This window comes from Bombina bombina, chromosome 1 (genome assembly GCF_027579735.1).
Source record: "Bombina bombina isolate aBomBom1 chromosome 1, aBomBom1.pri, whole genome shotgun sequence".
Taxonomy (NCBI): Eukaryota; Metazoa; Chordata; class Amphibia; order Anura; family Bombinatoridae; genus Bombina; species Bombina bombina.
In genome coordinates this window covers 189,068,718-189,084,242 of record NC_069499.1, presented here as the reverse complement: position 1 = coordinate 189,084,242, position 15,525 = coordinate 189,068,718, and the positions used below count along the sequence as shown (strand labels likewise).

The following is a 15,525-nucleotide window of genomic DNA, read 5'->3' as shown; positions in this document are numbered from 1 at the left end:
TTTCAGACAGACAATATCACAACTGTGGCATATGTCAATCATCAGGGTGGGACTCACAGTCCCCAAGCTATGAAAGAATTATCTCGGATACTTGCTTGGGCGGAATCCAGCTCCTGTCTAATCTCTGCGGTGCATATCCCAGGTGTAGACAATTGGGAGGTGGATTATCTCAGCCGTCAGACTTTACATCCAGGGGAGTGGTCTCTCCATCCAGATGTGTTTTCTCAGATTGTTCAGATGTGGGGTCTTCCAGAGATAGATCTGATGGACTCTCATCTAAACAAGAAACTTCCCAGATACCTGTCCAGGTCCAGGGATGTTCAGGCGGAAGCAGTGGATGCGCTGACACTTCCTTGGTGTTATCATGCTGCTTACATTTTCCTGCCTCTAGTTCTTCTTCCAAGAGTGATCTCTAAAATCATCATGGAACAATTGTTTGTTTTGCTGGAGGCTCCAGCATGGCCACACAGGTTTTGGTATGCAGATCTTGTTTGGATGTCCAGTTGCCAACCTTGGCCACTTCCGTTGAGGCCGAACCTACTGTCTCCACGTCCGTTTTTCCATCAGGATCTCAAATCATTAAATTTGAAGGTATGGAAATTGAACGCTTAGTGCTAAGTCATAGAGGTTTCTCTGACTCTGTGATTAATACTATGTTACAAGCTCGTAAACCTGTCTCTAGAAAGATTTATTATCGAGTTTGGAAGACCTACATTTCATGGTGTTCTTCTCATAAATTCTCTTGGCATTCTTTTAGAATCCCTAGAATTTTACAGTTTCTTCAGGATGGTTTGGATAAGGGTTTGTGTGCAAGTTCCTTGAAGGGACAAATCTCTGCTCTTTTTGTTTTATTTCACAGAAAGATTGCTAAACTTCCTGATATTCACTATTTTGTACAGGCTTTAGTTCGTATTAAGCCCGTCATTAAATCAATTTCTCCTCCTTGGAGTCTTAATTTGGTTTTGAAGGCGTTACAGGCTCCTCCATTTGAGCCTATGCATTCTTTGGACATTAAACTTCTTTCTTGGAAAGTGTTGTGCCTTTTGGCTATCTCTTCTGCTAGAAGAGTTTGAGCTATCTGCTCTTTCTTGTGAATCTCCTTTTCTGATTTTTCATCAGGATAAGGAGGTTTTGCGGATTTCATTTACATTTTTACCTAAGGTTGTGAATTCTAACATTAATAGAGAAATTGTTGTCCCTTCCTTGTGTCCTAATCCTAAGAATTCTTTGGAAAGATCCTTACATTATTTGGATGTGGTGAGAGCTTTGAAATATTATGCTGAAGCTACTAAAGATTTCAGGAAGACTTCTAGTCTATTTGTTATATTTTCTGATCCTAGGAAAGGTCAGAAGGCTTCTTCTATTTCCTTGGCTTCTTGGTTAAAGCTTTTGATTCATCAAGCTTATTTGGAGTCAGGTCAGACCCCGCCTCAGAGAATTACAGCTCATTCTATTAGATCAGTCTCCACTTCGTGGGCTTTTAAGAATGAAGCTTCAGTTGATCAGATTTGCAAAGCGGCAACTTGGTCCTCTGCATACATTTACTAAATTCTACCGTTTTGGTGTATTTGCTTCTTGAGAAGTAGTTTTTGGTAGAAAAGTTCTTCAGGCAGCTGTTTCAGTTCTGCTACTGCTGATGTTTTAAGTTTTTCTTGTCATTAAAGAATAAACTTATGATGTGGGTTGTGGATTGTTTTTTCAGCGGAAAATGGCTGTTCTTTATTTTTATCCCTCCCTCTCTAGTGACTCTTGCGTGGAGTTCCACATCTTGGGTATTGATATCCCATACGTCACTAGCTCATTGACTCTTGCCAATTACATGATAGAAAACATAATTTATGTAAGAATTTACCTGATAAATTAATTTCTTTCATATTGGCAAGAGTCCATGAGGCCCACCCTTTTTTATGGTGGTTATGATTTTTTGTATAAAGCACAATTATTTCCAAATTCCTTTGTTGATGCTTTTTACTCCTTTCTTTATCACCCCACTAGTTGGATATTCGTTAAACTGAATTGTGGGTGTGGTGAGGGGTGTATTTATAGGCATTTTGAGGTTTAGGAAACTTTGCCCCTCCGGGTAGGATTGTATATCCCATACGTCACTAGCTCATGGACTCTTGCCAATATGAAAGAAATTAATTTATCAGGTAAATTCTTACATAAATTATGTTTTTGCTCTTGCTTCTAAAGGTGTCTGCACTCCTACTGTTTGTTCTACACAGGGTAGTTCTACAGATTTTTCTCCAGAATTCACGGATTTTGCATGCTCCAGTGTATCTGAAATGCTGGCGGGTATATGCCCCCTTCAAGTAAGCGTAAAAGGTCAATTCATGATTTACTTTCTACTAGTTCTAAGCCTTATTAGATTATTTTCCGGATCCTGGTTCAGCCGAATGATCCACAAAGGGAGAGTTATTTTCTGATTATCAGGGGTTTCTGATCATGGTCAATTCTGATTTATTTTCCTTTTTTTCTTTTTTTTTTAAATCTTTGTTTCCAGGATCCTAAGGTGTCTGAGAACAAGTCTGTTAATTGCTTGAATTTGATTTTAAAACTTTCTGCTAAATCTCAGATTGTTTCTAAGGATTGGTCTAAGCTTGGCGGCTCTTTTAATCCCTCCACTAGGTTCAAGAAGATGTATCCTTTGCCAGCATCTAATGTTGAGGTTTGGGAAACTATTCCTAAGGGGGATGGGGCTTTTCTTCTTAAATGCAAAGAGTCCACAGCTGCATTCATTACTTTTGGGAAATAAAAACCTGGCCAACAGGAGGAGGCAAAGACAACCCAGCCAAAGACTTAAATATTCCTCCCACTCCCCTCATCCCCCAGTCATTCTTTGCCTTTCGTCCCAGGAGGATGGCAGCGGAGTGTCAGAATTTTTAAATTTTGTTTTTGTCTCTTATGGAGGGTAGTACTCTTCGGCATGGGTCAGGAGTTTTAAGTAGTCCTGTCAGTCTCTCAGTGAGGGCTTGGATGAAAGTTGGAGTCCGGAGATGCAGGGAGTTTTTCTGCGAAATCATCCCGATTCATATTAACAGCTCCTCAAGCAATCGGCTTTGTTGAACTTCGCTCCACTGCCTGCTTTCTTCTCTCAAGTCCATGGCGGAGGAGATGCTACTATCCGTCGCACTTGAAAGGCCGTGTTCCTGTTCCACGGCGTTGATTCCGGTAAGATAGTTTCATTTTACTTTATTTGCAATGTATTGTAATGGGAATGTTTCCCGAGAGGCTGCCCACCTTGCAGGTCTAACTTATACATAAGGGTCTTAGTGAGTCTCTTTTAGTATCTTGGAATGGAGGGTTAATATCTCCTGAGGGGGGTTTTTGAACAGGGGGTAGGATTATAATCATTTTTATGTGATTCAACCTGCTTATGTGTGACGTTTACTGGGCTTGTGGTTGGAACTTAAGGCCTTTTGGAAGTGACGCAGCCTTTTGGTTGGGCACGCTGGTTTTGTTCGGTCGTTACGTTCAGTTTTTCAATTTCCGCAGGCGAAGGAAAAATTTCTATTCCGCAGGGGTCTGGTCATAGGAGGTGGTTAGTGCCTCAGCCATTGGAGGTGTCAGGTGCCGTATTATTTTTTACTACTTTCATATTTAAATATTCTCTATCCAGTTGTGGAGGATTCTGATGCTGAAACTGTGTTAATTTCAGATTCAGTTACAGAGCATTCTGATACTGAGACTATTTTGATTTCAGATTTTGTGTCCAGTGATGAATCCGGAGTGGCCTTGTTGACGCCTGTCAACCAGTTTTGTTCCGTATGCCATTTTAGAGTGCCTGGTTCCTCGGGCTTGGGGAATCAAAGGACTGCTGAGCCATCTGCCTCTGAGGGTCCTGTCCTCAGAGGCGATTTCCCTACCACATGCGGGTACTCCAGTTTATGGTTCCTCCATGCGGGGTGGCGTGTTTTCCCCCGGAGGTTGCAGCACGTTTTCGCTTCCACATAATGTTGGCGATTGTTCTTCTGCAGAGTCTAGACGTTTATTTGAGAATGTGCTCGTGCCCTATTATCCCGGGCCTTCCGCCTTGGGGATGTCTGTTTTCTGTTTTTTCCCCTATGAGGGAGAATTTACGCAGCTTGCCAGTTGGGACCCTAGGTGTAGGCTGGTCCTGTCGGTTTGTTTGGTCTTGCGGCTGTTCAGACAGGTGGCGCTGTTCTGCTCGGCTGGTTCGGTAGAAGCGCTGAGTGCTCAAGTTATCATTGTTTGTTTTCATGTTAAGCTAAGCATTCAAGAGGTCCTGTGGGTCCTTGAGGTGGGAAGGATTGTTTCAGTCCTTATAGCCTTCAGTCATAAGTGACCGGGCAGGGGAGTTTTTCCGCTGCATCACTCTGACATCTGATTTCATCAGAACTTAGCGTTTCCTCCCCCATGCGGTGGAGGATGGGAGGGCTTAATGCCCCTTACCGCTATTGAGTGGTTTAGCCTTCATTTCTAGGCCTCTGGATTTGTCCTTTTGGGCTTGATCCAACAGCTTGTATGGAATAGCTGTCTTGCATGCAGAAGGTTTGCAGTTTGAAACCTGTTGCAGCTCTTGACACCTTGCAGGTGTACGCGTAAGCTGTTTCTAGTGTATCTAGATGTAGCTCTTACTCTTGACTGAGTTATAAGAAACCTTTTGGGTCTTCTTCAATTGACTCAGGGTGAGTGGATCTCCTTTTAGGGATCGGTGTTTCCGAGGGATGGTGTTCCCTACGGGGATTTTTGTGTAGCTTGGGGTTCTCCGGAAGCTGGGTAGGCTTTGTGTCTTCTCTTCCTTGTGTCCTCTGCTTGTGCAGAGGTGTTAGGGAGACTAGTCTTGTTAGCAGGATTTTTTGACCTCAAGGTATCCCTTGGTCGTCCTGAGGCTCTGAGAAGTATCTGCATATGACTTCTAGCCTTGCTCCTTCGAGCGATGGACTTTAGCTTGGGGTGGTCCCTTCCTTTGGTCAGGGTTTTCGAGTTCTCACACTATCTGGATTTTCTGGATATGCATCCATACCCTTGTGTCTTTTTTTTTTTGGTCAGTTGGGGTGTTTAGTTCTAGGGTAAGGTTTGCCTGAACTATTGGGTACCCGGACCTGTTTTTCTCCCTGAGACTTCCGGTTGCAGAAGCTTTGCTTGGCCTTTTTACTGACCCAGTCTGGGTGGTTTTGGAATCTTGGATCTCAGGGCTGGTCGGGGGTTCCACGGTAGTGGGAACTGGGGCTATGTCCTTGATCTATCTACCTAACCTGGTCATGGTTGGCCAGGATTTCGGTGTGTTTTTTACTCTTTGCCACAGAGTGAGCCTTGTCCTCTGGTGGTTAGCCCTGTGGCTTGAGCCTTAAGAGTGGTTGGTTCATACCCAGCTGCTGGCGTTGGATTTCCAATTTCTGGTGCGCCTTAGGGCTGCATTCCCCTGGTTAGCTTGCCAATGTTCCTGTGGATTCTCTGCTCTGCAGGCGAATGGGTTGGCTGTGCCTCTACTTGGCAAGCTACTTACTTGTAGGGGGGTCCTTTTCTAGGACATCTGTGTTGGGAATTTCTCTTCCCATTAGCCGGTGCCTTCGGGCCTTGAGAACAGTTGTTGCTCTTCTGGCATCATCCCTTTTCTTTAGGGGATATTCTCCTCCGTATGGATATAGAGTCCTAGCTTGGGGCTTCTCCTGGATGGGAGGCAGAAAGGTGGGATTGGTTCCCCAAGGGGTCTTGTTGGCTCCAAGCAAGCTTGTTGGGCCTTTATTTTGATAGATCTTTAGGTCTATGGCCTTGTTGTCTGTTTTCAGAGTCAGGTTGTACTCTGTGGGGATGGCTGTGCTATTCCTTATGTTTGTTCCTGTACCTGTTTCGGGATTCTTTGTTCCCTTGTTTTGGATACCTAAGGCTGGGTTTGTCCAGCTGGCTGTGGGTCTGCAGATCAGGATGGCCGAGCGGTCTATGGAGCTGAGTTCGGTCACAGTCTCCTCTGGATGTGTGAGCTTTGTTGAGTCTATCCTTTTAGCTTAGTCTGCTAGGGTATAGATTTTCCTTCAACTGGCACCATTGATTTGAGAAGAGTTTACTCTTCCTTCGGGTTCTGAGGGTATACTCTTCTTCTCGGGGGCCTCGATTGAGGTTTGTGTTCCCCTTTTTAGGGTCCTGTGTGCAGGTCTGCAGACAGGTTGCCTGGAGCATGCCCTCTGTCTTGGGGGTTGCTTTTGCGGTCTGTTTCTTACTTGACTGCTTCTTCTTTCTCGCAAGTATCCTTTGTGTCATCCTGTTATGGACTCTGTGTTTTCAAACTTGGAGTTCTCTCCTGGGTGCATTACACACTTTTTCATGGTCGAATGCCTTGCTATTCTTGACCCTGGGAGGACTTTGCCTTTGCAGTTGCAATCCGTACTTGCAGGATGTTGATGAGACGTCTGTTCTGTCTCTGTGCCCAGTCTTATCCCGGGTTTCACTTGGTATAGGTGTGGCCTCCTTTCCTTGTTTTGGGCCCCTTTGGACCTCTGTGAGCTGAACTCACTTGTGGAGGTGTTCTTTTTTTGTATTAGGTGACCTTTCGGTTTCCTTGGTTCTCCCTTGCCTTGTTCCCTTGGGGGTTTCGGCTGGTGTCTCCTTCATTTGTGGAGATGAGCGGTGGAGGACTGTTTGTTGGGCGACGGTGTCTCCCGGAGGACTGTTGGCTCAGTCGAGTCCGTTTGCAGTCTCTAATTTGTCTTCTGTACTAAATGCGAGTCATTTGGGATTTTTGCTTTTCAAATTTTCTCAGCTTCGGACGAAGCAGTGTTTTTTCTTCAGTAGAGGTTCAGGCTTGGTGCCCTCAGTATGGGCTGCTTATGTACCCTCCCGTCTTGGCATTCAGTGTCCTCTATAGCTTGGGTATTGTTTTCCCAAAAGTAATGAATGCAGCTGTGGACTCTTTCCATTTAAGAAGAAAAACATTGTGACAAAACCAATCTTGCCACTGTACATTGGAGGGCCTGTTATGGAACATTCTTTGGGCTGGAGGTACATGGGCTTAAGGATACCCAGAGACTGCATGGAAATATGGAATTTTATATGCTGGACACCCCATGTACTTTCATACCTCTGTCTTATGTCTATGTCACCCTGTATCCATAAATACAGGATGGGTACAGGGTGTGAGTGCCCCTTGTGGGAGCAATTGTGACTCTATAAGCAAAGTGGGCATAAAAGACTTTATAGCTAATAAGAACTGTTCCTATATTCTGTAATAAGATGTATTCTATGTATGTTTAAGATCTGATTGTGTCTCAGGAGTCTGTCTGGGTAAACTGATTGTGTCCTTGTGTGATTATGTTAACTAGACTGCCCAACATCAGATTGTCTGAGTAAACGTTCTTCCCTAGTTAATTAACTTAATATGTTAATCTGTTTTACCTGTGAATAGACAGTTGTTAGAGGTTTGATGCATTGTTCATATGTCTGCTTTACTGTTAAACCAATGCCCTTTGTAACCTGAAGCGAGGGTGTATAAATCTGTGTGCTGCCTTCAAATAAAGGAGATATTCTGTTGAAACCTGAAAACTGGCTGGTTTGTGAATTGCTGATTCCCTATGCAGGACGTTGTTCCCTGGTATTAACCCTTGGTACACTGTTGGTACCGTAACATTGGTGGCAGCGACGGAATGAACCTTATCGCCCAGAAGAGCAACTACACAAGCCAGTAACCTCAGGAAGAGGGGGATTATTACAATACTGACTAAGATGGAAAAGAGAAAAGTAAATTTTGCAGCTTTTAAAAACTTCCTGGAAACAGAAGGAGAGATTGATGGGTACCTTGCGGATTTTGAGAGGCAATGTGCACTACACAAGGTACCCGCAGAGGACTGGGTCACGATATTATCTGGAAAATTATCCGGCCGGGCCAGAGAGGCTTTTCGGGCCATTCCAGATGAGGAAGTCAGGGATTATAATACTGTAAAAGAGGCTCTGCTCTCCAGGTATGCGGTTACACCGGAGGCATACCGGAGACGGTTCAGAGACACTGTTAAATTAGCTGGAGATTCCTACCTTGAGTGGGCATGTAAGGTGCACCGCACAGCAGCTCACTGGATAGCGGGGTGCCAAGCCATATCTGGGGAAGAGGTGCTGCAGCTATTCCTGTTGGAACATTGCTTCGACAAATTACCCGCAGGAGTTCGAGAGTGGGTTCGGGACCGTAAACCCTCCACCCTGCAGGAAGCGGCTCGCTTGGCAGATGAGTATACGGATGCCCGCAAACTGGACATTGCTACCACTAAGCCCCCTGCTAGAGTGGAGTACAGACCCCCAGTCACCCCAGCAGCTGCCAGTTACCAAACCCCGGCGCACCGCTATACCACACGGCCTCCGGCCACGAACTACCCTCAGAGAGCCCTGTTCAATTCGCGGGGCTACTCACAACCTATTCGGTGCTTTAGATGTAAGCAACTAGGGCACAAAAGACCAGAGTGTCCCCTAAACGCAGCGAACCAAGCGCAGTCCTGGAGAAGACCCGCCGGCGGAATCCCACGTAATCCTCAGCCTGCGGCCCGCTACGTAGAGGCGCAAGAATGCTGGAGCATCCTACATGAGACAGACCTTGTGCAAGCTGCCCACCGGAATAACCGGCAACTGGTTAAAGTGAATGGGAAGAAGGTCAGTGGTCTACGGGATACTGGTGCTACCATGACCTTGCTTCAAAAGAACTTGGTGTCTGAGAAACAGTACACTGGAGACACTGTGGCTGTGAGGGTAGCAGGGGGCGATGTGTTCAGCCTACCTGTTGCCAGGGTACATTTGGATTGGGGAGTGGGCGCTAGACCTGTGAATGTGGGGGTCAAGAAGGACTTACCTGCTGATGTTCTTCTTGGAAATGACTTGGCCCCCCTTGTTTCTGCCTACGCTCCTATGGGTCCCGCTGATGTTAACTCTGTGACTACCCGTGCCCAGATCCGTGCAGCAGAGACTGACCCACCTGCTGCTAAGCCCCAGGACGCTGAGCTCAGTAAATCTCTATCCGCTATTGATATGTGGAGGTCCCGTTACAATGCGCTGATGAAGGAGAAGAGGAGCGCAGAGGAAAAAGCACGTTTAGAACAGGAATCTCTGCTAGACAAGCTGCACCGACAGACTGCAGAAAACACCAGCTTGAGAGTGGAACATGAAACATTAAAGACAAACTTAGTGACACTGGAGGAGAAGCTGACGCTGGCTCATAGTGAGGTGCAGCAACTCAAGGGCACCCTATGTCAGTATGAAGGGATTGTGGATACCTATAAAGAGCAGGTACAGAAAACTCGTAAAGAAGCTGATGGGATTTTGAAGGACTGTTTGGCCCTGGTCTGGGCACTGAGGAATTTGAACCCTTGTTTGTATGGACAGGAATTCTCTCTCATAACGGGAATACAGATGGATTGTCCCAGCAAACTGACATGCCTACCAGGCGCTCTGGTGGTATATGCCACAGTATATACCCTGGACAGCCGAGCATGACAAACCAGAGGGAGAGGAGTTTGATGGTCCTGTCCCCCAGCAACACGGCTGTTTAGCCAAAGGGGAGACGATTGGTCTCCCCCTCCAGCAGCACAGCTATGTATCCGAAGGGGAGACAGTCGGTCTTCCCCTCCAGCAACCAGGCTCCCACCAGGCTACTTCCATGGTAGTGCTGGCACCCGGGCAGAGTACAGCTGGTCTCTGCCCACCTCGCAACCCACCAATTCAGCGTACCAGTCCCCCACACAGCTGTGGTGAGGCACCTGGACATGGACAAGTTTTCCCCGTACTCAGGTGTAGTAACCATTTATTGTGGGTGGGCTGTACTACTAATTGTGTTTTATGGGTGGGTTGCTGGACTAACCAGGGCACTGACCGGCAGGAGGTCAGATACCCTGTTAGTCTGTTTGGAAAAGGGGAGAGATGTGACAAAACCAATCTTGCCACTGTACATTGGAGGGCCTGTTATGGAACATTCTTTGGGCTGGAGGTACATGGGCTTAAGGATACCCAGAGACTGCATGGAAATATGGAATTTTATATGCTGGACACCCCATGTACTTTCATACCTCTGTCTTATGTCTATGTCACCCTGTATCCATAAATACAGGATGGGTACAGGGTGTGAGTGCCCCTTGTGGGAGCAATTGTGACTCTATAAGCAAAGTGGGCATAAAAGACTTTATAGCTAATAAGAACTGTTCCTATATTCTGTAATAAGATGTATTCTATGTATGTTTAAGATCTGATTGTGTCTCAGGAGTCTGTCTGGGTAAACTGATTGTGTCCTTGTGTGATTATGTTAACTAGACTGCCCAACATCAGATTGTCTGAGTAAACGTTCTTCCCTAGTTAATTAACTTAATATGTTAATCTGTTTTACCTGTGAATAGACAGTTGTTAGAGGTTTGATGCATTGTTCATATGTCTGCTTTACTGTTAAACCAATGCCCTTTGTAACCTGAAGCGAGGGTGTATAAATCTGTGTGCTGCCTTCAAATAAAGGAGATATTCTGTTGAAACCTGAAAACTGGCTGGTTTGTGAATTGCTGATTCCCTATGCAGGACGTTGTTCCCTGGTATTAACCCTTGGTACACTGTTGGTACCGTAACAAACATAAATTATGCTTACCTGATAATTTCCTTTCTTCTGATGGTAATTTTACGTGGGGCGTCCTTATTTTCTTCTGGCACCTTTCACCCTGATATTTCTTCTACTGTTCCTTGTTCCTCGGCAGATTGACTGGGGGATGAGGGGAGTGGGAGGAGTACTTAAGCCTTTGGCTGTGTTGTCTTTGCCGCCTCCTGGTGGCCAGTTTCTTATTTACCAAAAGTAAATGAATGCAGCTGTGGACTCTCTCCATCAGAAGAAAAGGAAATTATCAGGTAAGCATAATTTGTTTTTTTTTAATTTGGCTAGGTATACTACCCTTCCTTTGGAAAACTGTTCTTTTTTTTTCTTTCTTTTTTTTTTATAAGATCCTATGGCTAGAAAATTGCTACTTGGTCATCTTTGTATACTTTTACTAAATTCTACCATTTTGATGTTTTTGCTTCTTCTGAGGCAACATTCGGTAGCAAAGTCCTTCAGGCTGTTGTTTCTGGTTGATGTTGGATTCTTTTTTGGCTTATTTTTATTTTTTTTCTCATTACATTTTTTTTTAAAAAACTCTAGTATTGTGGAAATAGAGTTGGGAAAAAAATAAAATATTATACTGATCCCGAAAGAAAACATAATTTAGGCTTACCCAATAAATTAATTTCTTTAATGGTGGTGAGTCCACAAGACCCCACCCCGTTCTGGTGGTAGCTCTCTTTTTTTGTATTTATAATTTTTTTTGCACCTCTTTCCTGGTTCTTTTTTTTTTTGCTCTAATTACTTTTTTCTACCTTTTCTTTGCTTGGCTATATGTCAGACTAGTTTCTAGTAAGGTGTGAGGGGGTTTTATTGAGCTCTTGGGTTTTGGAAAACTTTGCTGCCTCCTAGTGGTCAGTAAGAGTAATGGATCATGGACTCACAACCATGAAAGAAATTTAGTTTATTATTATGCAAGTATACATTTTTTATTGCATATCTTATTTTTGGAAATGTCTATTATAGCTGGTCTTAGTAAATAGTTATTTCTAGTAACTTGGTTTATCACTACAGAATCTGTTAAAATTGTTTACGCATGTGACTTTTTTTTTTTTTTTTTCTCTTAAACAGGTCCTGAATTTGTGTCCACCTCTAGTATTCAGCCAAGCCACAAGAGAACTCCCTCAGAGGCTGACCGCTGGCTGGAAGAGGTGTCTAAAACAATCAAAGTTCAACAAAGACGGTCTCCTGTACCAGCAATACAACCACAGCCTTTGCTACAACCTGTCATTGCTGCACCACAACCGGCACAGCCTTATCCATCAAAAACTTTCATGCCCCTTCAGGCACCAGTGCCAGTTGCTGTAGTTCCTAATTTGCAGCCACCTTTTATGCCAGTACAGCAGCCGTACCCTTTAGCAAATGGTATGAGCTACCCACCTCCTAGTGTTCCCGTTGTTGGCATCACACCATCCCAGATGGTAGCTAATGTATTTGGAGTTGCAGGTCACCCACAAGTTTTTCAGCACAAGCCATCTCCTGGCCTTGTCAGGCAGCAGACATTGCCTGCCTATGAAACATCTAGCACAGCAAGCAGTCCCTTCTTCAAACCACCGCCTCAACAACAGAACGGTTCTGTTGCTTTCAATGGAGTAGAAAGTAGTAGCTGGGACGCGGAAATCAAGCACCAGCAAGGGCCTTCAGCTGCTGTTGTTACAGATCCCTTTGAAGCTCAGTGGGCAGCATTAGAAGGAAAATCAAAAACCCGCACCAATCCTTCTCCAACAAACCCATTCTCTAATGATCTTCAAAAAACATTTGAAATAGAACTTTAAACCACAATGGGCATGGTCATTGTCTTTCAGAATTTATTCTAAGGATTCCTATATTTTTCTTATGAAAGTTATTTTAGCATTGTTTGAGAAGGACCAAGAATGGGCATGAAAAAAAAAAAATTCTAGGGAGCTATATTGGAAACTGAATGAAAGAAAAATAACTGTAGGAATATTCAAGAAATCTTTTGTTCCTACACATCTTACCCTTACGTTCCTGGCAAAGAGAATCGGAGACGAAACTGGACACTGGCCATGGAGTGAAAATAGTAGATTTTTGTAAGGCTTTGGCCACATACCGGATATGACTCTCTGCAATGCTGTATTTTAGTGCCTGAGCTTCCACATTTAAAGATTAGTACGTATGTGTACATATATAAAGGTTGTTGAGAATGGGGGGGGGGGTATATTAAAGCCAAAATCTTTATTTTTATGCTTTATGAATATTTTTAATAGTTTGGGAGTTATAAAAGGTTCTACAAGTTTGTAAGTAATCTTGCCAAAGGTTTAAACAAAACGAGATGGTTCAGTTGTTAGTAATTGTAAATACAATTTGTTTTAGCTGCTAATTCTTACAAAACTGGATCAACTGTGGTTTTATCTTTTATCTCTTATGTCATCTTTCCTGTAAGTAGCACATTGCTTAAACAATCATTGACCAAGGGAAGAATTTCTGTATTTTTTAAAGCAAATTAAAGAACAACATTTAAATGGTGTAAAAGCCATAGCTAAAGCTTATCTTTATTCCAACAGATTACTAAAAATAATATATATTATCTGTCTCAATACAGTTTATATTACATGCTGCTGATTTTGTTTCTGTATATGTGAGGAAAAATGCCCACATAATCTATACACCACTAAGAGTTAAATGCACAGTTTTCATATACTCTTTGCTATGTTTCTGTTTGTTCAATTTTACATTATATCTGTATGTTTTGTTTTTCTCAATTTGTCTTTGTACCTTAATCCAGAAAATACAGATCTCATTTATTTGTAAATGTGGGTCCTTAGTCATGCATATTTGTACTGATTTACAATCCTATTTAAACCAAATAAATGTTGGTGGTGAAATCTTTTTTTATACTGTTTTTTGTGCCCATGTTTTGAGTTTAATTGTTCTTTAGAAGCTTTAAAGTCATTTGGCAGTTGGAAAAGAAACTGTTCAATATGATAGGATTTTTTTCCCCTTAGAAACATAATAAACATGAAAATGTAAAAGGTGTAACATGCACATTCAGTTCAGTGTGTCCAGGCAACAGCCACAGTAGATCTGGAGCGCCCCCTATCACTCCTGCTCTGCTTCTCTTCCTCCAATGTATTTCAAGGTATTTATTCTAGGTTTAAATATTTTGGTTTCTATAGTGAGGCTGATGGTTTTACTAGACACGCTGAATGATTTGGACTATCCTCTCTTAGATCATGGGTAGTAGATAAAGATAAGTCATGGAATGAGCCAATTGAATCACAGTCAGACATGCATTTTCCTGGATACAGAGTTTCAAATATACAACAACAGATTAAAGTACCATAAAACAGGTTGAGATCTGTGCATATCCTAAAAGGGCTAATTCATTTAAAATAGTTTGCATAAAAAATTGCTAGCAAGTATTTTAAGATATAAAAAAATAAGCAAATAGCCATGCTGTCTAGATCAGTCTACTCCACCCCCCTTATCAGTGTTTAGACACAGGCATTGTATTTCTCCAACATAGGTGTGTCCGGTCCACGGCGTCATCCTTACTTGTGGGATATTCTCTTCCCCAACAGGAAATGGCAAAGAGCCCAGCAAAGCTGGTCACATGATCCCTCCTAGGCTCCGCCTACCCCAGTCATTCTCTTTGCCGTTGTACAGGCAACATCTCCACGGAGATGGCTTAGAGTTTTTTAGTGTTTAACTGTAGTTTTTATTATTCAATCAAGAGTTTGTTATTTTGAAATAGTGCTGGTATGTACTATTTACTCAGAAACAGAAAAGAGATGAAGATTTCTGTTTGTATGAGGAAAATGATTTTAGCAACCGTCACTAAAATCCATGGCTGTTCCACACAGGACTGTTGAGAGCAATTAACTTCAGTTGGGGGAACAGTGAGCAGTCTCTTGCTGCTTGAGGTATGACACATTCTAACAAGACGATGTAATGCTGGAAGCTGTCATTTTCCCTCTGGGATCCGGTAAGCCATGTTTATTACGATTGTAAATAAGGGCTTCAAAAAGGGCTTATTAAGACTGTAGACTTTTTTTGGGCTAAATCGATTGATTATTAACACATATTTAGCCTTGAGGAATCATTTTATCTGGGTATTTTGATATAATAATATCGGCAGGCACTGTTTTAGACACCTTATTCTTTAGGGGCTTTCCCAAAGCATAGGCAGAGCCTCATTTTCGCGCCGGTGTTGCGCACTTGTTTTTGAGAGGCATGGCATGCAGTCGCATGTGAGAGGAGCTCTGATACTTAGAAAAGACTTTCTGAAGGCGTCATTTGGTATCGTATTCCCCTTGGGGCTTGGTTGGGTCTCAGCAAAGCAGATACCAGGGACTGTAAAGGGGTTAAAGTTCAAAACGGCTCCGGTTCCGTTATTTTAAGGGTTAAAGCTTCCAAATTTGGTGTGCAATACTTTTAAGGCTTTAAGACACTGTGGTGAAAATTTGGTAAATTTTGAACAATTCCTTCATGTTTTTTTCGCATTTGCAGTAATAAAGTGTGTTCAGTTTAAAATTTAAAGTGACAGTAACGGTTTTATTTTAAAACGTTTTTTGTACTTGTTATCAAGTTTATGCCTGTTTAACATGTCTGAACTACCAGATAGACTGTGTTCTGAATGTGGGGAAGCCAGAATTCCTATTCATTTAAATAAATGTGATTTATGTGACAATGACAATGATGCCCAAGATGATTCCTCAAGTGAGGGGAGTAAGCATGGTACTGCATCATTCCCTCCTTCGTCTACACGAGTCTTGCCCACTCAGGAGGCCCCTAGTACATCTAGCGCGCCAATACTCCTTACTATGCAACAATTAACGGCTGTAATGGATAATTCTGTCAAAAACATTTTAGCCAAAATGAACACTTATCAGCGTAAGCGCGACTGCTCTGTTTTAGATACTGAAGAGCATGACGACGCTGATATTAATATTTCTGAAGGGCCCCTAACTCAGTCTGATGGGGCCAGGGAGGTGTTGTCT

At 43.1% G+C, this 15,525-nt stretch overlaps 1 protein-coding gene across 6 annotated transcripts in view; it reads left to right on the top strand.

Moving 5' to 3' along the window:
* NUMB (NUMB endocytic adaptor protein) overlaps positions 1-13,414 on the top strand; it is a 498,823-nt gene extending 485,409 nt beyond the window's left edge. For all 6 annotated transcript variants that reach the window (XM_053697790.1, XM_053697791.1, XM_053697786.1 and 3 more), the window contains one exon: positions 11,636-13,414. In XM_053697790.1, the coding sequence (XP_053553765.1) occupies positions 11,636-12,339 (704 nt within the window). In that variant the 3' untranslated portion in view covers positions 12,340-13,414. The remainder of the gene's footprint in view (positions 1-11,635) is intronic.
* The last annotated feature ends 2,111 nt before the right edge of the window (positions 13,415-15,525 follow it).